The sequence below is a fragment of the Cervus elaphus genome, chromosome 5, assembly GCF_910594005.1.
Source record: "Cervus elaphus chromosome 5, mCerEla1.1, whole genome shotgun sequence".
NCBI lineage: Eukaryota > Metazoa > Chordata > Mammalia > Artiodactyla > Cervidae > Cervus > Cervus elaphus.
The window spans coordinates 20,023,744-20,045,000 of NC_057819.1; the positions used below are offsets into that span (position 1 = coordinate 20,023,744).

Here is a 21,257-nt window from a genome sequence, read left to right on the forward strand (position 1 = left end):
GTCCCGGTGACCTCATCTCATCCTGCCCCCGCCCCCGACGCCCTGCTGTTCACCCAGAACTTTCCACGGGTAATTCCCAGCGTGACTTGCATCCCCACCAACCCTTTCAGATCCCACCCTTTCCTCTCCTAGGAAGGCCTGTGTGCTCCAGGGTGCCCGCATACCATGAGCATCGAAGAACTCATCATCCGAGCTCTCGTCTGAGTCCCGGGCGATACTCTGCATCCTCCACTCCGAGATGCTGTGGCGGGAAGGACTCGCTGGAAGGCAAAACCGCAGACCGACTGAGCACCCGGCTGCACTGGGATAAGCAGGCAGAAGCAGGCAGGTGCGATGACGCTCGAGTGGGGCCAGGAGGGCTCAGAGGGGATGGAGAGAGGGCAGGGTGGCCCTGGCTCACCTCCCAGCCCACCCGGCACAACGCAGTCTTGTCCTGTGTGGACATGGAGTGGGGAGGGTATCAGGTGTGAGGCCAGGATGTGCAGTCAGCTGGGCTGGGGTCTACTCATGTGCCCCTGACCTGGTTGGCCCAGGAGCGGGACCCTTAAACTGCCATGGCGGGGCTGATAGGCAGGGAGGCTGGGCACTGGTGGAGAGTGAGATTAAATGTGTGGTTCAAGTGTTTCCCTGGATCCCTTCAGCACAGGACAGACAAGCTTGGTGTGGGAAAAGCTGGATTTGCAGGCATAGAGGGGGACTTCTGGTATTTTACACAAAATACCCTGAGTTGTCCCACTAGCCACTGCACTTTCACATCAGTTTCTGAGAAAGGATTTTCTCAGTATCTGAAGGCTTTCAAGGTCCTTTGGCAGAAGTCCCTCCTGGGTATGCTGGGTGTAGCCCCACCCAGGACCCTCCTCTGTGCCTTGGAAGCCTGGCTCCTCAGAGCTGCAGCCGGCGGGTCCCAGGAGGGGCTGGGAGCGGGGTTCCCGTGTAGCCAGCCTGCCTGTCTGACCAGGGTTGTGTGGGTGAGTCTGGGGGAAACTGCCAGGGTTGGGGGTTGCCCTGGGCTTCACTCTGCAGCAGAGGCTATGAAGAGTTGACTGGTTCTCCCTACAGGTGTGGCCCTTGGATCTGAAAGCAGGAGACCACCTTCAGTGTTAGAACGCCTCGCAGCCACCCTGGGATGGGCTGCCCTGAGGGGTGGTCACTGGTGTGGACGAGTAGAGGGCAGAGGTCCCCCCCGCCAGCGTGGTCACAGGGTGCTCACCTCCCCGCTTGGATGACCGAGATGACTTGGAGGATGTGGACCACTGCTTCTTCAGACCCCTGCCCGCCAGGGGCTCCCCACTACTGCTGCTGGGCTGGGAGGGCTCCCCGGAGGCCTGGTCCTGGGCAGCCTCATCCTTGGCCAGCTCTGCGGCCCCTTTGTCCTCCTCGTTGAACTGGGCCATTTTGCGGGACAGCATGAGCTGTGCCTCCTTTTCCAGCTCCCGGATGTTGTCCATGTTCAGCCCGTACCATTCGTCCTGCCAGCACCAGGCCTGCCGGTGGGCCCTCACCATCACCTTCCGCAGGCCTGGGGGACGGGATGCAGGGAAGACAAAGAGAGAGGCCTGTGTCAGGGCCCCCCAGGGACCCCTCAGCTGGGAAGCACCCTAGGCTACAGGTCAGGCTCTGCTGCACACCCACTGCTTGGCCTCCAGCAAACCCCTCTCTCTCCAACCCCCAGGTTCATTTCCCCATGTGCAAATGAGGGATCCAGCTTACAGACAGCCTCCCAAGCTCATAGTGGCTCTGTAACTAGGGCAGGGGGGGGTCTCCTCCCTCAAGGGGAGCTGGAGGAGGACTCCCTGAGTGTTTCCTATCTGGTCTAGGAATTTCTTAAATTCCTCTCTTAAATTCCCCACAGAAAAATCAAGCTCAAGTTTGAAGCAGGTTGGTCCTTTCTTTTTTTGAAGTTCATTTTAAATTTTTTTTTTAATTAAAAAAACTTTTGGTCACATCATGTGGCAGGTGGGATCTTAGTTCCCCGACCAGGGATTGAACCCCCATCCCCTGTATTGGAAGCACAGAGTGTTAATCAATGGGCCACCAGGGAAATCCCGGTCCTTTCTTTTTAAAATAAATATATGCACATATAAAACATGATAGAGATTTCCCTGGTGGCCCAGTGGCTAAAACTGAGCTCCCAATGCAAGGGGTCCAGGTTCAATCCCTGATTAGGGAACTAGATCCCACATACTGAAACTAAGAGATTGAATGCTGTGACTAAATGATCCCACGTGCCACAAGGAAGACTGAAGTTTCCATGTGCTGCAACTACAATCCAGCACAGCCACATAAACAAATATAAAATAAAACAGGATAAAGACATACAGGAATATCTTATACATAGAAGACAGAAAATAAGATACTTTAAAGGTATAAAGAACAGAAGAACCATGAGCACAGGGAGCAGATGGGGGCTGCCTTGGGTGAGGATGAGAGTGGGGGTGATTGGGAAATACTCTGGGGGGGTGGAATGTTCTAGAACTATGTGCACTACTCTGCAAATACACTCAAACTTACGGAACTCAAACTTCTCTTACAACAAATGCAAAATTAGGTCTCAATAAGCTGCTTAGAAAAACATTAAGAGGAAATAAATCACCTCGGCTCCAGGTTGCAGAAGTGACCAGCAACACGGACCCCACCATCACCCTCCCGCCCCCCGACCCGTAAGGGTCCATCCTGAGTTCTGTGTTTATCATTTGCTCTTCTTTCCATGTTTTTCTATACAATATGTTGGGTTGGTCTACATGTTGTTGACATTTACATGTATGTGTCACGCTGCATGTATTTTTCTGCCACTTGCTTTTCTGGGTGAGTTTCCGGTTTGTTGCTGTATGGTTGGTTTTTATTTGTTTGAAATACCACATTCTATTTATTCCTTCTCCTGCCAATGGGCCTTTGGCTCACTTTCACTGTTTGTCCGTTTTGCTTTTACAAACCTGCTGCTCTGAACATTCCAGAACGGGCATTTGAGTTTCTCCCAGGGGGTGGGGCAGACCCAGGAGGGTCATCCCTGGATCCTCCGGCTGATTTCCTACAGAAAACTGAGAGGCTTCCCAGGTAGTCCAGCCCTTGCTTGTACCCAGGCTGGTCTCCAGCGACCCTTGCTCCTGATTCCCCGCTCCTGGACTCGCTCAGGCCGCTCTGTCTTCCCTGCTGTCCTTTCTAAATCCCTTGATCCCAAAGGTCTGCCTAGAAGGAACTCCCTCTCACCCTCTGTTCCTGGGAGGGTACTCCCAAGCCCCGGGCTACGGCCTCAGGCACACCACCCTCAGGGCCAGCCAGCACTCATGGTGGACAGACCGTCTGATGACACGTTAGGTCTGGACAAGGACAGATGGGCCAGAAGATCTGGGGTCACACCCAGCGCTGGCCCTCTGCTTCCTCCTCTGCAATCAAGGGGAAAGCGGGGAGTGACAGTGGCCACCCTCCCGGGCCAGGGAGAGCTGATGTGACACTTGTGAAGTGTTATCAGCTGTGCCGTGACTCTGCTCAGGGCTACACAATCACACTTGCTCTGGGTGTCTGCCTGGGTGCTGCTCCTGGATCACGAGTCTCGGGGATAAGACCAGGTCCTGGGCACTGACCCCTACCCTGACCCGGGGGACATGGAAGGAGCTGAGGTAGCTCTAGGGCAGGGAGGACCCTGGGTCAGCTGTAGCTGTGCCAGGAACCCCTGGTCACCTGCTGGTCCTCTGTTCCCCGGGCACCTGCTCCGGGCCAGGCCAGCATGGGTGTGAGGACCGGAGGATGGCCAAGCCGCTGTCCCCTGGGACTTCCAGCCCAAAGCAGGAGGCAGCAGTGGTGCAGAGCCTGGGGTCTGGTGCCAGGGGGCCGAGAGGCGCCAGGAACAGCGGGAAGGAGGTGTCACACCCTATGGGGGTGGGCTCCACATGTTAGAAACTCCAGCTAGTCCAGAGTGTCTGGGGCAGGACACACACTGCCTGTCTTCAGTAGGTGCTCGACAAGTGTTTGTGTGGTCAAGGTAAACCAGGTGGGATGGTGCACATGGGCCCTGGGGTCACCTGTCCAGAGTGACAGAAACTTGGAGTCTCAGGCAGGCGCGGGGGGCGGGGTAGGGGCGGCAGGCAGATGGAGGGACACAGAGGGAGAGGCGGGCGCCCTCACCCGTGTCGTGGATGAACCGCTCGATCTTGGACTGCATGCCCCAGTATCGGAACTCCACCTTGCAGAGCTTGTAGGCGCACATGATGGGGAACACCTGCTGCTTGTACTCCTCGATCCAGTTCTCTGACAGGGGCCCCCGCTGGGTCTTGGTCGAGTGGAACAGCTTGGGGTCCTCTTCCGTCTTATACTCGTTGGGGGGCACGGGGTCCTTGACAATGTCAATGAAATCTACGAGGAGACCCCATGAGTGACCACTTCAGCCCCAACCTCCACCCCACCCCTCCCTCTCCAGTCTCCTCCCCCATGTCCCTGCCATCCCTGAATCTCGGCAGGACCCCAGGCTTGGATGTGTCCCAGGGCCCCAGATGGGAGTGGAGATGCTGCTCTGGGCCACTCTGATCCCCAAGCTCCCCCAACCTCAGGACTTGCGTCTTTCCTTGTTGCCTTTTCAAATCATTTCAGCAAAACCCCTGCTTTGTGCATAGTTGCCAAAGCGCATAAATCAGGTGATGAGCTGGAGGAGCATGGGGGGAGATGAAGTTCCATGCGAGGATGTGGGAAGGGGCGGGGGCGAGTAGAAGAGGGAAAACTGGCATTTCAGCCACAGGAGCAGAAGAACTGTGAGGCGGAGAACGTCCCAGAGTGTGACACTTGACCCAGAAGTGGGGCAGTTTGGGGAACCGCCAGGGTGTCTGTGTGGTGAGAGGTGATGGGGATGCAGCTGGACTCATCAGCCATCTCTCACCAGGCACCCAGAAGGGGAGTGGTGCTACAGATGGGTTTGAAGGTGGCTGGTCTGCTCGGAAGCCCCTCCCAGACAGACCAGCAGGGAGGAGTCCAGAAACCATGTTTGAAGGGCCCAGAGGAGGCGTCAGGCATGAGCAGGTCCAGGATGTGCTGGGCGCTGGGGAAACAGGACTGGGGGCTGGTAGGACCTGATTCGGGGAAGGGGGATGACAGTGACTCTGGGAAGGATGACCTCTTGTCACATGTCTCCTCCTCCAAGTCAAAACCACCTCGCTGGGCTGGCTCCCGTGGTATGCATGTGTCAGACAGGGCTGTGTGCACACTTGGTGAGGAGAAACTTAGGACGGGGCTTGTAGCTCAGAAAGCCTTCTTTCAGAGGTGTGGGGACAATGGCACGTGGTGGGGCTCCACTGGGCCTGGGCCCTGGCTGTCTCATCTTCCTGGCACCGGGTCTGGGCTGTGGTTTACAGGGGAAGACAGCAGCCCCACTGGAACAGGCAAAGGGTCAGGGCAGCCCGAGGGCAGCAGAGTGTGGAGGGGGGATTTACATCCTTCCCGGAGTAGACCACATGCCCGGCCCGCTGGGGCAGGCAATGGCCACCAAGGGGAAGGCTGGGATGTGAACCATGACGGGAGGCCTCCGGGGGGAGCCTGCAGCTGGCCAGACAAGAGCTGTCAGATGGCCTGGGCCCTTCCTTCCTGTTATGGGGAGAGTGCGTCCCCTGGCAAACGCATACGTCGACCTCAGAATGTGACCTTATTCGGAGACAGGGTCTTGAAAGAAGTCATCAAAAGGAGGGCACCCACATAATCTAAGCAGCATGGTTATACAAAGGAGAAAGTAGTAAAAGTTTTAGTTCCTCAGTCCTGGTTGGACGCTTTGTGACCCCACGGACTATAGTCCACCAGGCTCCTCTGTCCATGGATTCTCCAGGCAAAAGCACTCCAAAAAAGGAGTGGGTAGCCATTCCCTTTTCCAACAGATCTTCCTGATTCAGGGATTGAACCTGGGTCTCCCACATTGCAACAAAGGAGAAATTTGGCTCAATTAAAAAAAAAAAAAACACCTGAAACTAACACAATATTTTAAATCAAGTATACTTCAATTAAAAAAAAAAGGAGAAATGTGAATATAGACATGAACATGGACAGAACACCATGTAAAGATGAAGGCAGAGATTGGGGTGGAGTGTCTACAGGCCAAAGAACACCAAAGTCTGCCAGCAGCCACAGGAAGCTCGGGGAACTCCCCTGGAGGCCCAGCAGTTAAGAAATCCACCTTCCAATGCAGGGGACATGGGTTTGATCCCTGGTTGGGGAAGTAAGATGCCACGGGGTTACTGAGCCCCCTCGCTCTGGAGCCCATGTGCTGCAACTAGAGAAACCATGCATCGCAACAAAAGATTCTGCATGCTGCAACTAAGATGTGATGCACTCAAATAAATAAATATTTAAAATTAAAAAAAAAAAGCTAAGGGAAAGACCCCAAACAGATTCTCCCTCAGGGACTCCAGAAGTAGCCAACCCTGCCGACACCTTGACCTTGACTCTGACCTCCAAAATCGTGAGACACTTATGACCAACCTAGATAGCATATTAAAAAGCAGAGACATTACTTTGCCAACCAAGGTCCATCTGGTCAAGGCTACAGTTTTTCCAGTGGTCATGTATGGATGTGAGAGTTGGACTGTGAAGAAGGCTGAGCACCGAAGAATTGATGCTTTTGAACTGTGGTGCTGGAGAAGACTCTTGAGAGTCCCTTGGACTGCAAGGAGATCCAACCAGTCCATCCTGAAGGAGATCAGTCCTGGGTGTTCATTGGAAGGACTGATGCTGAAGCTGAAACTCCAATACTTTGGCCACCTCATGTGAAGAGTTGATTCATTGGAAAAGACCCTGATGCTGGGAGGAATTGGGGGCAGGAGGAGAAGGGGGCAACAGAGGATGAGATGGCTGGATGGCATCACCAACTCGATGGACATAAGTTTGAGTAAACTCCGGGAGTTGGTGATAGACAGGGAAGCCTGGTGTGCTGTGATTCATGGGGTCACAAAGAGTCGGACACAACTGAGCAACTAAACGGAACTGAACTGAAGCATCTGTTTCCTTAAGCCCTTAAGTCTGTGGTACCCTGTTTTGATGGTCCTAGCAAGCTGATGCATCTCCCAAACCCCAGTGGGGCCTAAAAACTTGGGTAGGAGGGAGGAGTCCCAAGGAAAAGCCATCCTGCCATCCGAGGCTGGCTGAGGGTCATCACCACCCCTCCAACACCCATCTGAGACCCACAATGGTTCATTCCTAGGGCCTGGGGGCTGTCAAGGTGCAGCTGATCCACTGATGTGTTTTGTCTGACTGGTATATTTACAAAGATTTTAAAAATATTTGTCAACCTTGAGGAACTGGGAGATTTCACATGAAAACCCTGATTTCTGGCCTCTCTTTTTCTTTTTTCTTTTCAGGCCATGCCATATGGCATGCAGGATCTGAATTCCCCAACCAGTGAACCTGTGTCCCCGGCATTGGGAGCGCAGAGTCTCAACCACTGGACTGCCAAGGACGTCCCCCGGGCCTCTCTTGAAAACAACTTAAGAAATGGTACCCATTTCCGGCAGTGTAGTCAGCTGGAGGGAAGTGGAATAGAGGCCGCCCACCACCAAGGGGACACAGGCCCCAGTGTGTGCACAGCCCCCACCCGACCTGCCACATCCACCCATGGCTGTCAGTCCTAGGTGGCTCCCAAGCACACATGTGCGTTTCTGGGGATGGGGACACCTCAAAGGGATGGAGGGAAGGCACTCGAGTGGAAAAGGCACTTAGCCTCAGTGGGCACATCAGGGAAATGGGGCCAAGGAGACCCATCCTGCCTCCCCAACTCCCCTGACTTCCCACCAGGCTGGCTTGGACTCTAACCTCCCCGTCCAGGACAGGAGCCAGTCTGGAGCCTGCCAGGCCTGGAGACCAGGGGCAGAATCGAGGGGCCCATGGGCCAGGCAACCAGCAACTTGGCCCCGCAGGACTCCTGGCCCTCCCAGGGTAGGAACGTCAGGGTGGACGGTTACCAATTGTCAGCTGGTTCTTTTCCACAGGAGACAGGCTGAAAACGTTGGGGTTTTCTCCAGCATCGGTTTTATAAAAGGTTTCGATGTCGATGGAGAATTTCTCCACAAAAGGGCAAGTGAACCTGTGGGGAAGGAAAGTATCCACCAGGACACGGGCTTGGAGGGGTAGGCATGGGTCGCTGAGTGGAGGACAAGGGCTAGAGTGGTGGGTGAGACCTGTCTGTCCTGTCCACCTCCTGGACCTTCACTGCATCCCAAGAAGAGCCAAGTCTGAGTTGAGGGCAGTGGGAGGGGTGGACTTATGGGGAGGGAGGAGTCATCGCAGGAAGTGGCCGGCAGCCTGTGTCCATGCGTGTGAGGCATGGTGCGAATACGGTGTGGACACAGTTAAGGTGGCACTCTACCAAATGGGCTGAATCTGGACCAGCGCTTGGTGTGACATACCACCCTGTCCCCTAAGAAACCAGGTGTGGCAACAGGGAGACAGCCTCTCTCTCTTGGCTGGAGATGAGCTCAGAGGAGAAAAGTACTGCTGGGAAGTGGACAACCTGAATGGATTCCCCAGCAAGTTCCAGGCCCTCACCCACATGGACAAAGAAGCCCCAGGAGACTCGTGGGGACCCCACCTGTTCAGCACATGGGTGGCCCCCTCTCTCTTCTAATCAAGCAGTGCTCAGTTATATTGGGTGGGGGGCACAGAGTGAAAAGCACCCCCTACCCAGGGGAATCCAAAGAAACCGTGCTCAACATGGCTTGTTATAAAATATTATCATAGTCGCTGAAGGTGTCAGGGTTGGAGGGAATCTCTGAGCCATCTGGGCTACCCTCAGTTCCCGTTTCTTCCAGCTGGTGGACTGTCCTGCATTCCTAGGCAAACATTAAAGTGAGTTTGTGTTCCCTGAGCCTTCCCAGATGGCAAAGGAGTCTCAGATGGCCCTCGCTGAACTCATGCCTTCCTGGGCTCCCCTCATTGGCAGGCTAGGAGGCACCTAGGGGTAGAGCCTGCCCTGTCCTGTCTATTCCCCCAAGGGGGAACTTGGGGGAAACTTCAGGGTTAGAATGGAGGCTCAGCTCCCTGGGAGCCAGGCAGCTGAGACTGTCTGGGGGGGCAGCGCCAGTATCTATGCCCCTGGGTTGGTTGCTTCCCGGGAGGACGACATGGTGCCGAGGGCAGGCTCACCTGGTTCGGGTGTAGGGGTAGGCGTTCCAGGACTCCTCCACCACCCGCAGGGCCGCCTTGGGCAGGATGGAGCGGAACCAGCTGGGGATGTGCATGCCCACATGGTACACCTTGTGCGTGTATTGCCCGGAGCCGCCAGGGCCGTCCGTGTACGGCCGGTTCTCCAGGATCTCCACGCCACTGCCTTCGCCATGCGTCTCGTTCCGACTCTTCTTCTGTGGGGACAAAAGCATGGGGGACGTGTGGGTCTGGAGCTCTCTGCAGAAGGGGAGGGGCTCAGGAGACCCGGCTGAGGGTGCTGAGTGTGGGGGCGGGCTTTGGCCAACCAGGCTGGCTCCTTTTGGGTCACTTCAACACACCCTCCTCAAATACCTCCCCCCACAAGGCTCCACATGTCCCAGCATTCATGCAGAAGACTGAAGGGCCATGGTTCCCTCTCCGAGCCCAGCACTGCACATGCAAACTCCTCCGTTCTGACTCCTGAATCTCCTGGGACTGAAAGTGTACCCAAGGTCAGGAACAAGGGGAGGTGCTTGCTTTCTCACCTTGTAGCCAACGCTGTACTGGAGGTTCTTGCCAGAGAAATTGGGCAAGAAAGAGAAAGAGTAAGAGGCATTCAGATTGGAAAGAAGAAGTAGGGACTTCCCGGGTGGTACAGTGGTTAATACTCCAATCTCCCAATGCAAGGTGCCCAGGTTCCATCTCTGATCAGGGAACTAGATCCCACATGCCACAACTAAGAGTTTGCATGCCGCAAATAAAGATTCTGCAATAAAGATTCCACGTGCCGCAACTAAGACCCGATGCAGCCAAAAATATTTTTGTATAAAGGAAGAAGTGGGGCTTCTCTAGTGGCTCAGTGGTAAAGAATCTGCCTCCCAATAAGGGAGACATGGGTTCGATCCCTGGTCCAGGAAGATCCCACATGCAGTGGAATAAAAAAGCCCGTGAGCCATAACTACTAAGCCTGTGCTCCAGAGCCCGTGCTCCACAACAAGAGAGGCCACTGCAATGAGAAGTTCAAGAACCACAACTAGAGAAAAGTCCTTGCAGAAACCAAGACCCAGCCCAGCCAAAAATAAAATAAATAAAAACATTTTTTTAAAAAAAGAAAGAAGTAAAACCATCTCAATTTGTTAATGACACAATCTTAAACACATAAAAACCTAAAAAGCCCCCAAATCTGTTAGACCTAATATATAAATTCAACAGAGTTGCAGGATACAAAATCAACACACAAAAACAAATAAGGCAGAAAGGAAATAAAGAAATCATTTCCATTTACAATAGCATCCAAAAGAATAAAATACTTAGGAATAAATTTAACCAAGGAGGAGCAAAGAGTTGTATACAGAAAAATATAAAACATTACTGAAAGAAATTAAAGAAGATTTAAATAAATGGAAAAGACATCTGTGTTCATATGAATTGGAAGATTTAATATTGTCAAGATGTCAACACCCCCCAAAGCAATCCGTAGGTCCAATGTAATCCTTAACAAAATCCAATGGCCTTTTCAGCAGAAAGGGAAAAACTGATCCTAAAATTCATACAGAGTTTTGAGAGATCTCAAATAGTCAAAACAATCTTGAAAACAAAACAAAGTTGGAAAGCTCACATTTTCCCATATTAAAACTTGCTAAGGACTTCCCTGGTAGTCCAATGGTTAAGAATCTGCCCTCCACAGCAGGGGATATGGGTTTGATCCCTGGTCAGGAAACTAAGATCCCACATCCTCCATGGCATGGCCAATTAAAAACAAAAGTGCTATAAAACTATAGTAATCAAAACAGTGCAGTGCTGGCATAGGACAAGTCTGTGTAATGGAGGTGAGAGTTTAGAAATACATCCAATATTTACATGCTATATTTACTAATTTTCAACAAGGGTGCCAAAATCATTCAATGGGAGAAGGAACAACAAATGCTGCTGGGACAATTAGATATCCACATGCCCACAATGCCATACCACATATAAAGAGGAACTCAAAACAGATCAAAGACCAACTTGTTAGAACTAAAAGTATAGAACTCTTAGGAGAAAATATGAGGGCAAATCTTCATGACCTTGGATTTGACAATGGTTTTTCAAATATGATGCCCAAAGTATAGGCAGTCAGAGAAAAAAATATCTAAATTGGACTTTATCAAAATTTAAGAAAGAACAGGGACTTCTCTGATGGTCCAGTGGTTAAGACTCTTCACATGCTTACGTTGCAGGGGGCATAGGTTCGATTCTGGTTTGGGAACTAGGACCCTGCATGGCATGAGGCACGGCCAAAAAAATGAAAACTTTTGTGTATCAAGGGATGCTATCAAGAGAGTGAAAGGACAACCCACAGAATGAAAGGAAAGTTTTTGTAAATAATACATCTGATAAATTATATCCATACAATGAAATATGACTTGGCCATAAAAAAGAATGAAGTACTGACACATGTTACTACATAGATGAACCCTGAAAACATGCTTAGTTAAAGAAATATATGACCTGTATGACCCCATTTCTATGAGATGCTTAGAACAGGCAAATTTAGAGAGTCAGAAAGTAGATTATTGTTTGCCTGGGGGTTGGGGGATAATGGAGAGTGACTTCTTTATGGGGTGATGAAAATGCTCTAAAATTGTGATAATTTCACAACTCTGAAAAGTGCTAAAAGCCACTAAACTGTACACTTTAAATGTGTGAATTGTGCAGTGTGGGACTTACATCTCAATAAGTCTGGTATAAAATCAAACAAACAAAGAAATAAAAACCAACCCTGCCTCCTGTACTCAACTAGATTTCAGAGAGTTCAAACACGAGTGAAAAGGGACGTTGGAGGCATTGCCCGAGAGACAGAACGCCTAGGTCACCTCCAAGTGTCTCTCTGCTGCCAACATCCTTCCTGGGGTCTGAAAGGTCAGGTTTCTGCTTTTGCACAAAACCTTCGTGGTCAAGGTGCTGGTGACTTTCAGCCCAGCATCTGTTTCCATAGCAACATGCTGGCATCACCAAGGTCATCTTCGGTCAGCTTCCTAGACAGCAGGTGTGCGCACGCTCGCACATGCATGCACCCCGAGTGCAGGCGCACACCCACGCCCACAGGCACCCCCAGCAGCACTGCCTCATCCTTGGGGCATGACGCTCTCTAGGGCACAAAGATGTGCTGTATCTCCATGGCCAGAGCCACTGAGTCCCCTTCAGAAAAAAAAAAAAGACCCTGGTTGAGGCCAAGAAGGGGTCAGAGCAGGGACATGCCCATTCCCTGCTCTTTAAAGGAGCTCTTGGAATGTGGCCCAGGTTCCGTAATGAAAACAGCAACCATTTCCTGGATGCCTTCCAAGCTCCCGCCTCTTACAGCATCCTTGTTGATTAGTGGTTGTGCTAAGTGCCTGGCATGTTCGTTCTCCTTTAGTTACTGCAGCAGCCCCTTGAGAAAGGTGCAGGACTACTCTCACTCCCAACATTCAGATGCGAAGGTGGAGGCTCAGAGAGGCAGAGTGACCCATCCAAGGTCACAGTTGCTAAATGGCAGAGCCGGGACGAACCCAGACCTGTTGGATTCCAGGGCCTGCTCACCCAAGGCATTGGGCAGCTCAAGGAAGACGCCCCAGCACAGAGTGGCACTGAGAAATAGCTACTGAGCCAGAAGAGACTGTAGTCCTAACCCTGTGGCCAACTGTCTCTCATCCTGGACAAGTTGCTTCTGCCTGGTCTCAGCTCCTAATCGGGGACGGGGCTCCCTGTCTGCCTAAGGCCCAGAGTAGTGGGGTGCAGCCTCTCTGCCATACCACATCCACCTGGAATCTCAGACTGTGACCTTACTTGGGAATAGGGTCTTTGCTGATGTAATTAGTTAAGATGAGGTCATCTGAATGTAAATGGATTGGACAATCTAGGGTGGACCCTACATCCAATGAGAAGGCATGCTTATGAGAAAATAAAATGGGGGACACTTCCCTGGTGGTCCAGTGGTTAAGAATCTGCCTTGCAAAGCAGAGGACATGGGTCTGATCCCTGGTCGGGAAACTAAGATCCCACATGCCGAGGAGCAGCTAAGCCGGGGCACCACAGCTACCGGGCCCGCGTGCCACAGCTAGAGTCCGTGCATCACAATGGGAGCCCCGCGTGATGTAACGAAGACCCGTGTGACACGACTGGGGCCTGACGCAGCGAAAGAAAGAAAAGGAAACGGAGACACAGACAGACACACACAGGGGAGATGGAGAGAGACACACACAGAGGGCAGGTGGTCGTGTAACAACGGAGGCAGAGACTGCAGTGAGACAGCCTTAAATCGAGAAATGCCAAGCACTGTTGGCCACCACCAGAAGCTAGGAGAGACAAGGAAGGATTCTCCCCAGCCCCCCAAAGCCTTCAGAGGGAGCATAGCCCCCTAACACCTTGATTTTGAACTTCTACCCTTCAGAACTTTGAGAGAATACACTTTCCATTGCTTTAAACCACCCAGTTTGTGGTGGTTTGTTACGATGGCCCCAGGGCGTGGAATGAAGGTCTGGGGTGCCGGGTGGCTTGGCAAGAAGAGGATGTGCAGGTCGGAGGGGCCAGGGCACAGCGAGTCTCTGAAGATGCCCAGCCAGCTGGGATCTGAGGGCAGAGGACAGAGAGGGAGCAGGGACGGGGGTGGGGGGTCCTTCCTGCTTGGCCTTAGTGGGGCTGCACAGACCCCAGGTCCCAGGGTTGGGGCAGAAGAGGAGGAGGGGAGGGCAGGCAGAGCTGGTCCCTCCCCCGGGGACTATGGAAGGATGGGCAGGAGAGATAGGCCCGGCTCCCAGGGGCACACACGCCCAGGGTGAGACCTGACGGGTCCCCCTGCCTACTCTACCCACACAGGCTGGGTGGAGAACCTTCCCCTCCTCCTGCGCTTCCCTGTCCCATCCCTGGAGCCTGGGGTCTGCAAGAGAGTAGTCTGGGCCACCAGGAGTCTGGTGCAGAAAAAGCCCTGGGTGAAGGGGGCGGGGAGGGGGTGGGTTTAAAAGATTCAAAGACCAAGAAACCCCCGGCCAATCAGGCCGCTCTCAGAGCTGTCCAGGGTCCTGGCCAAGCCGCTTGCGATCGCTTCCTCCCTTTGCTGGGCACCTCCTAGGATGGAAGGCGCTCTCTCCGCCAGACAGACCAATTTTTCTTCTTCTTTTGAAACCTTGAACAACATGAATATTGAGTTTCGTTCAGGCAGGTGCGAGGCAGTGTGACACGTGAGCCCATCTTGTTCACAACCTCAGGGAGGAGGTGGCTTGTTCAGCAGGCAGGCCTCTTCCTAGCTGCCACCCCAGCTGGCAAGCGGGATCACTGGGCAATGGATGAATGGCCTTGCTCTTCTTTCCGCAGAAACACAGCTGCCTTCCTTGATGGTCCACCCACCTCGTAAAGCCCAGCTCAGAACGGAGACCCTCCCGGAGCACTGGCCCCAAGCCCATGTGAGCACCCGGCTCCCGTGCCCCCAGCCCCACTGGTCTGGTCTCTGTTCAGTGGCTGCATACACATCTGTCTCCCTGCAGGCAATCCTGGAGCACAGAAGGCGCTTTTCATTCCTCTCTGTAGCCCAACCCTCAGCCACAGCCGGGCACAGAAAAGTCTGGTGAATTTAACTTTTTAAAAATACAGATATATTTACTCATTTATCTATTGGGCTGTGCCGGGTCTTAATTGTGGCATGTGGGTTCTGGTTCCCTGACCAGGGATGGGACCCAGGACCCCTGCATTGGGAGCACTGAGTCTTAGCCACTGGACCATCAGGGAAGTCCCTCAACTTAGTTTCTTAACAGCATTATTGAGGTACAACTGACATACAGTAAACCATATATATGTAAAGGTACAGTCACTGAGCTGTGATGTGGGTCCACGCCCATAAAACTGTCACACATTGGAGATAACGGGCATGTTCGTCACCCTCACTGTGGATGGAGCCCCCCCCCCCCCCCCAGAACTTCAGGGACAGAGGCGGGTAAGATAAATTCCAGAGTGGGAGAGAGGGGACTGGCCTCGGGAGGCGGACGGTGTCCGTGAGGCTGTAGGAGGCAACACACAGGAGGCTGGGAATGTTTCACATTAACTGGAGGTACAGGAAAGATGTTGAAAAACAAACAACTTGAAACAGGGGCTGCAGACAGATGGCAGGTGCTTGAGGAGCCCTGAGGCAGAGGTGGCTATATACTCAGAAAAGCCTGGGGTACCCTGGAAGCTGAAAGCCAGCCCCCGGGATCTTGATGTCTCCAGCCTCCCAGCAGAGCTGAGAGCTGCTTGCTGTGGGCCAGGGCTCCCTGCCGGCTCAAGGAGGACTGAAGAAGCCACAGGACACACAGATCCCCTGGCAGATCAGCTGGTCCTTGAGCAGGCAGAGTCATCTCCTAAGTGCCTGGCGCTGGGGGGCTGATGCTAGTCTCTCCTCTCCCCACTCTCTAGGAATAATTATGGGGTAAGTGGTTCAAGAGGGAATCGAGTGGCGCTTCTGAAGAGGCATGAAGCAAACAGCCCCCCAGAGAGGCTGGTTTTGCCTTCTGTTCTCTTCCTGGCCAAGCGTTCCATGCAGTGCTCTGGGTCAAACTCGGGATGGACATGGAGGCCTGCCGGGCTCCTCCTGCCCTGCCATGATCGGGGCCTGTGTAGCCAAGGGCGGCACTGAGGCACCCGTGTACCCCGGGGAGCCAGAGCCAGGTGGGAAGCAGGTTCATAATCAGGCCCCCAAGTGGGAGGAAGGCTGCCAGGCCAGGCAAAGGGCTGGGGCACCGAGAATGAGCGAGAGGCTGGCAGAGAAGCTGGGATGGGACCCCACCCTCCACTGAGCAGGACCCCAGCCAAGACCTCAGGGAGCAGGAGCTCTGGTCCCATCTGGGCCATAAGGACCCAATTCTGGGGCTCCCCATCCTGGGTTCCAGGTTACTCAGGCACTGAGTAGGGAGCCCAGCAACTTCTGGGGTGGGGTGGTCATCTCTGGCTTTTCACAGGACCAATCATCCTCAAATCCATTTGTGTGCATGCTAAGTTGTTTCAGTTGTGTCCAACTCTTTGCAACCCTTGGACTATAGTCCTCCAGGCTCCTCTGTCCTTGGGATTCTCCAGGCAAGAATACAGGAGGGGGTTGCCATGCCCTTTTCCATGGGATCTTTCCAACCTAGGGATTGAACAGGCATCTCTTAGGTCTCCTGCACTGGCATGTGGGTTCTTTACCACTAGCGCCACCTGGGAAACCCCAAAGTCATCTGTGACTGTAAATCAGCCACTTAGCCTAGGGTAGAGAGGAAAGTGTGTACCTGGAGCCAGGAGGCAGGCTGTGTGCTCCTGGACAAGTCATTGAACTTCTCTGGGCCTCACACCTTCCTGTCTGTCAAATGGGTTGTTATGAACTGAATGCTTGTGTCTCCTGTCCCCCTAAATTCATATGTCGCAGCCCCAACCTCCAATGTAATGGTGCTGGGAGATCAGGCCTTTGGGAGGTGTTTAAGTCATGAAGGTGTGGCCCTCACAATGGGATCAGTATAAAGAGCCCCCCCCCCCCCCGCCCAAGGAGCTCTCTGGCTCTGTCCACTGTGTGAAGACACAGAGAGAAGGTGACCGTCTGCAAGCCTGGAAGAGAGCCCTCACCAGACAGTGAATCTGTCAGCACCTTGATCCTGGACTTTCCAGCCTCCGGCACTGTGAGAAATAAACGTCTGCTGTTTAAGCTGCCTCATCTGCAGCATTTTACAGCCCAAGCTGATGAAACGCAAGGATGATATCTGGACCAGTGAAAAGATGGGTGTTAAATACAAAGAGTGCTAGTCTTACGAGTGCTGTGAATGCTGTGCTGGTGAGACAACCCGAAAGCCACAGACACCTGCAGCGTGTTGCCTGTGCCTGGCTTCGTGCTTGGACGCCAGAGCTCCGGTGCGATTCAGACACGGACCGGGAGCCCACCGGACAGACACTGCTGTGACGGCCACAGTGCCAGCCCGCCCCCACGTCGGGGCTAAGAGCCGCTGTGGGCACGGCAGGGCCCGCCCCGGCCCCACCACCCACCTGTATCATGTACAGCTGGGCGATGCGGTACTCCTCCACGGTCATCGGCAGAGGAATCCGATATTCCTTTATAATCATCTTGGAGTCCAAGCCTTCCCGTCGATGGGGAACTGCGTGTTGGGACTTCTAGACGAGGTTCCTTAAATAACCATGACAAAATTCACCAAGGACCCCTGAGAGAGAAAGAGAGGACAGGAGAGTCACTTTCTGCAAAGGCTGGTGAGTACAGTGGCATAGGAAGGACCTAGCCTTGACCCCAGGTTAGAATTCTGACCTCAGTTTGGCCACAAGCCCACTCAGCGTGACCTTGAGCCCAGCGTGTGACCTTGAGCAGGTTCCCTCAACCTCCCCAGCCTCCATTTTCCCTGTTGGCTCAGAAACTGTGTACAGGACATGTATAAACTGATCAGCCTGGTGGAAATAAAGGATTGTTCTCCTGCTAGTGACAGCCAAGCAACAAGAGGGCGTCTCATTCCCTAAGAGTCAAGAGCATCGCGTTCCTGTTTTACTTGCAGGTCTAACAAGCAGCAGCCTCTGCTCTCCTGTGTTCTGGGGTAGCTGGAGGCAGGCATGGTGATAGCAGCAAGTGATGATGGCTGGCAAGAAGTCAGGACAGGGGCTTCCCTGCTGGTCCAGTGGTTAAGACTGTGCACTTCCAAAAAGAAAAAAAAAGATTGTGCACTTCCCATGCAAGGGGCACAGGTTTGATCCCTGTTTAGGAAGCTAAGATCCTGCATGCTGCATGGCCAAAAATTTTTTTAAAAGGGTACAACTTGAAAATATAAATGAAATATAATACATAAATAAAACATAATCAAAAATAAGAAGGAAGGACAAATGAACCTATGAAAAACAAGTGTGAGAAATTTTAAAAACTGGTGGTCTGGGACCCTTCAGCATCAGGGCAATCGGTTCTGCTCCTGTCATGGGCACAGATGGCAACACTACTTCCCAGCAGGAGATCTCGAGTTATCAAAGGAGGTGACCTTAAGGGTAGTTTCAGCTCAATCCACCACCCACTGCTTACTGATACCTACTCCACTGTTGACATTGGGCTAGGTCTTGGAGGTAGAAGAGGAAAGTAAGATACAGGGTTGGGTCGCACAGCATGTGAATTATGTATCAATAAAGCTCTTTAAAAACATAAGCAAGGGGCTTCCCCTGGCAGTTCAGTGGTTATGACTCCGCCTTCCACTGCAAGGGGTGCAGGTTTGATCCCTGGCCTGAGAGTTAAGATCCCACCTGCCTAGCAGCCAAAACAACAAAATGTAAAATGGAAGCAATATTGTAACAAATTCAATAGACTTTAAAAATGGTCCACATTAAAAAAAATTTTTTTAATTAAAAAACTATAAGCAAGCAATGTATTCATAGCAGCTTGTATTTAACACGACAATATATTTGATGAAGACCTGCACCTAAAGGAATCAGATTTTAAAAAACAAATGTAATGCTTGAAGGAAGCGTATCCTCAGTGATCTGAAAAATGAAATCACCCATCAGAGTCTATCCTCTAGATGTCAGGGGCTTCCCTGTAAATATATTTGGTTACCCCTAGAGAGATCAGATGGTATTAACTGGAAGCTGAGTGAAGGCTTCCAAGACAGGCAGTGGCAGAATCAGGATAGTACTTTAGAAGGATCACGCCGGGGACAGCAGTTGGTGAAGATTCACGGTGACTGGAGGCAGGGTGTCAGCTAAGTGATAAAAGTGAGGGACCGACGAGGCAGGCAGCTTCCCCGGGGCACCAAGTGTACGAGGCCTGAGCATTGCACAGGCACTAATGCATTACTAGATAACTAACGAGACTGGGAAAAGCATATATACCAGAAATCCTGGGATAATCAGTACGTAAGATGGAAAAGAAATCCTTTAATAAACCACCTAACAGGAGAGCTAGAACTGGTGGGTGTATATAAATAGGCCAGAGGTGGCCCTGGATTATTAACCCAAAATGACCCCATGCTGTTAACTTCTTTACAGCAGATAGGTCTATACTGTGCTCAGTCCCTCAGTCTTATCCAACTCTTTCTGACCCCGTGGACTGTGGCCCACCAGGCTCCTCTGTCCATGGGATTCTCCAGGCAACAACACTGGAGTGGGTTGCCATGCCCTCCTCCAGGCGATCTTCCCGACTCAGGAATCAAACTCGCGTCTCCTACACTGCCAGCACTGCAGGCAGATTCTTTACCGCTGAGCCACCTGGGAAGCCCAGGTAGGACTATTAGCCCCCCTACAAAACCTCTAGCACTAAACTCAACTTCTCATTCAATTGCTTTAAATACAGTCCAGATAAGCATCTTTTTAGCCAATTAAGACTTCATCAATGGACTTGCCTGATGGTCCAATGGTTGAGAATCTGCCTTCCAATTGCAGCGGACACGGGTTCCATCCCTGGTCTGGGAAGATCCCACGTGCCCCAGGGCAACTAAGACCATGAGCCACAACTTTGGAGCCCAAGAGCTCTAGAGCTCCTGCTCTGCAATAAGAGCAGTCTGTGTGCAGAAATGAAGACTCAGGGCAGCCAAAAAAAAAAAGAGAAGCAAGACCCTGGGCTCAGCTGGGGCAGCACAATACCTAGACAACACCTTGACAGCACAACACCTAGGCTGACACTCTCAAGAGAGTAAGACACTAATTTGGGCACCTCCTCACACACACACACAACAAGAAAGAATTTATGTTTGGGAGGTTGGACGAAATGAGGACTGGAGACAGGGAAGGGAAAACCTAGGTTCAGTAAGTGTCATGTTTCCAAAGCTTTTCCACTGGTTTTGTGGGCTCCTTCTGCAGCAAGGGATAAATCCAATGACCAAGAATGACCTTGGGCAAGACCCACGTTGTCTAAATAACAAAGAGGACAGATGCTAACAAAGAGGTCAGATGCAAATGCTAAATGTTCTTGAGAAACTGTAGGAATCAAAGCAATCTGCCCTTCTGGGCTCTTCACAGCTCCACAGGAGATGACCTGCCCACACTCGCCCATACACAGGTCAGACCAAGTGTCTGCTGGTTTGCTTCCTCTGGCCTGCTAGGCACCACGGCAGGCTGTGGGGCTGGACTATGCTTCTTCCTTCCGTGTGAGTGTGCTCAGTCATGTTTGATTCTTTGCAACATTATAGACTGTAGCCCGCCAGGCTCCTCTGTCCATAGGATTCTCCATGCAAGAATACTGGAGTGGGTTGCCATGCCTTCCTCCAGGGGATCTTCCTGACCCAGGGATTGAACCTGCGTCTCCTGCGCTGCAGGCACATTCTTTACCGTTGAGTCACTGAGGAAGCCCATTTAAGTGCATGGTAACTAACAACAGGGGAGAGGAATCAGAACTCTAAAAATGACACAAAATGTGTGGGCAAGGACTTCCCTAGTGGTCCAATGGTTAAGATTTCACCTTCCAATGCAGGGGGTGTGGGTTCGATCCCTAGTAGGGGAGTTAAGATCCCACATGCCTTTCTGCCAAAAAGCCAAAACATAAAACAGAGGCAATATTGTAATGAATTCAATGAAGATTTTTTTCAAAAACTGGTCCACATCACACACAAAAAAGTCTACTTAAAAAATGTGCCAGAAAAAAAAATGTGCTGGCAGTCACAGTGGAGCTCCACCCTGGGATCTGAGGTCATAACCTGACAACGCCTTTCTCAGCTGTGTGACCTGTGCCTCAGTCTCTACACATAATGGGGATAACACCACCTGCTGTCCAGTCATCATCAGGGTCACCGAAATAAAGGCAGGTGAAGTGCTCACATACCAGGGGGTATTCATCACTCAGAGGGGATTTGAGAAAGGCTTTACAGAATGTGGAGCTTTCAGACTACATGAGTTGGGCTTCCCTGGTCAGTGAGATTCTGTTCAACAGAGCAGGTGGGAGGAGGATGCTTTGGGAGAAGGAACAGCATGTGCAAAGGCCCTGGGGCAAGAACATGACACCCCATCTAAATGACCTCTCACTGGTGCACCCCCAGTATTGCCACACCGTGTCCCTGGAGGATGGTACTGGGGCAGGGGTTGGGGTGCAAAGGCCACCGGCAGCCATGGTCCCCAGGGCAGGACGTGCTCAAGGCCGAGACGTGGCTGCTCCCTGAAGCCAGGCATGGCAGCCCACTCACGTGTGCATGGAGTCCAGTGTCAGGTTGAGCAGGAGGAGGGTG

At 52.2% G+C, this 21,257-nt stretch overlaps 1 protein-coding gene across 10 annotated transcripts in view; it reads right to left on the reverse strand.

Moving 5' to 3' along the window:
• PITPNM2 (phosphatidylinositol transfer protein membrane associated 2) overlaps positions 1–21,257 on the reverse strand; it is a 157,245-nt gene that overhangs the window by 20,649 nt on the left and 115,339 nt on the right. For all 10 annotated transcript variants that reach the window (XM_043901981.1, XM_043901975.1, XM_043901983.1 and 7 more), the window contains 6 exons: positions 17,107–17,279; positions 9,109–9,323; positions 7,929–8,050; positions 4,123–4,350; positions 1,211–1,519; positions 165–260 (listed from right to left, as the gene is read on the reverse strand). In XM_043901981.1, coding sequence (XP_043757916.1) covers positions 165–260; positions 1,211–1,519; positions 4,123–4,350; positions 7,929–8,050; positions 9,109–9,323; positions 17,107–17,184 — 1,048 coding nt within the window. In that variant the 5' untranslated portion in view covers positions 17,185–17,279. The remainder of the gene's footprint in view (positions 1–164; positions 261–1,210; positions 1,520–4,122; positions 4,351–7,928; positions 8,051–9,108; positions 9,324–17,106; positions 17,280–21,257) is intronic.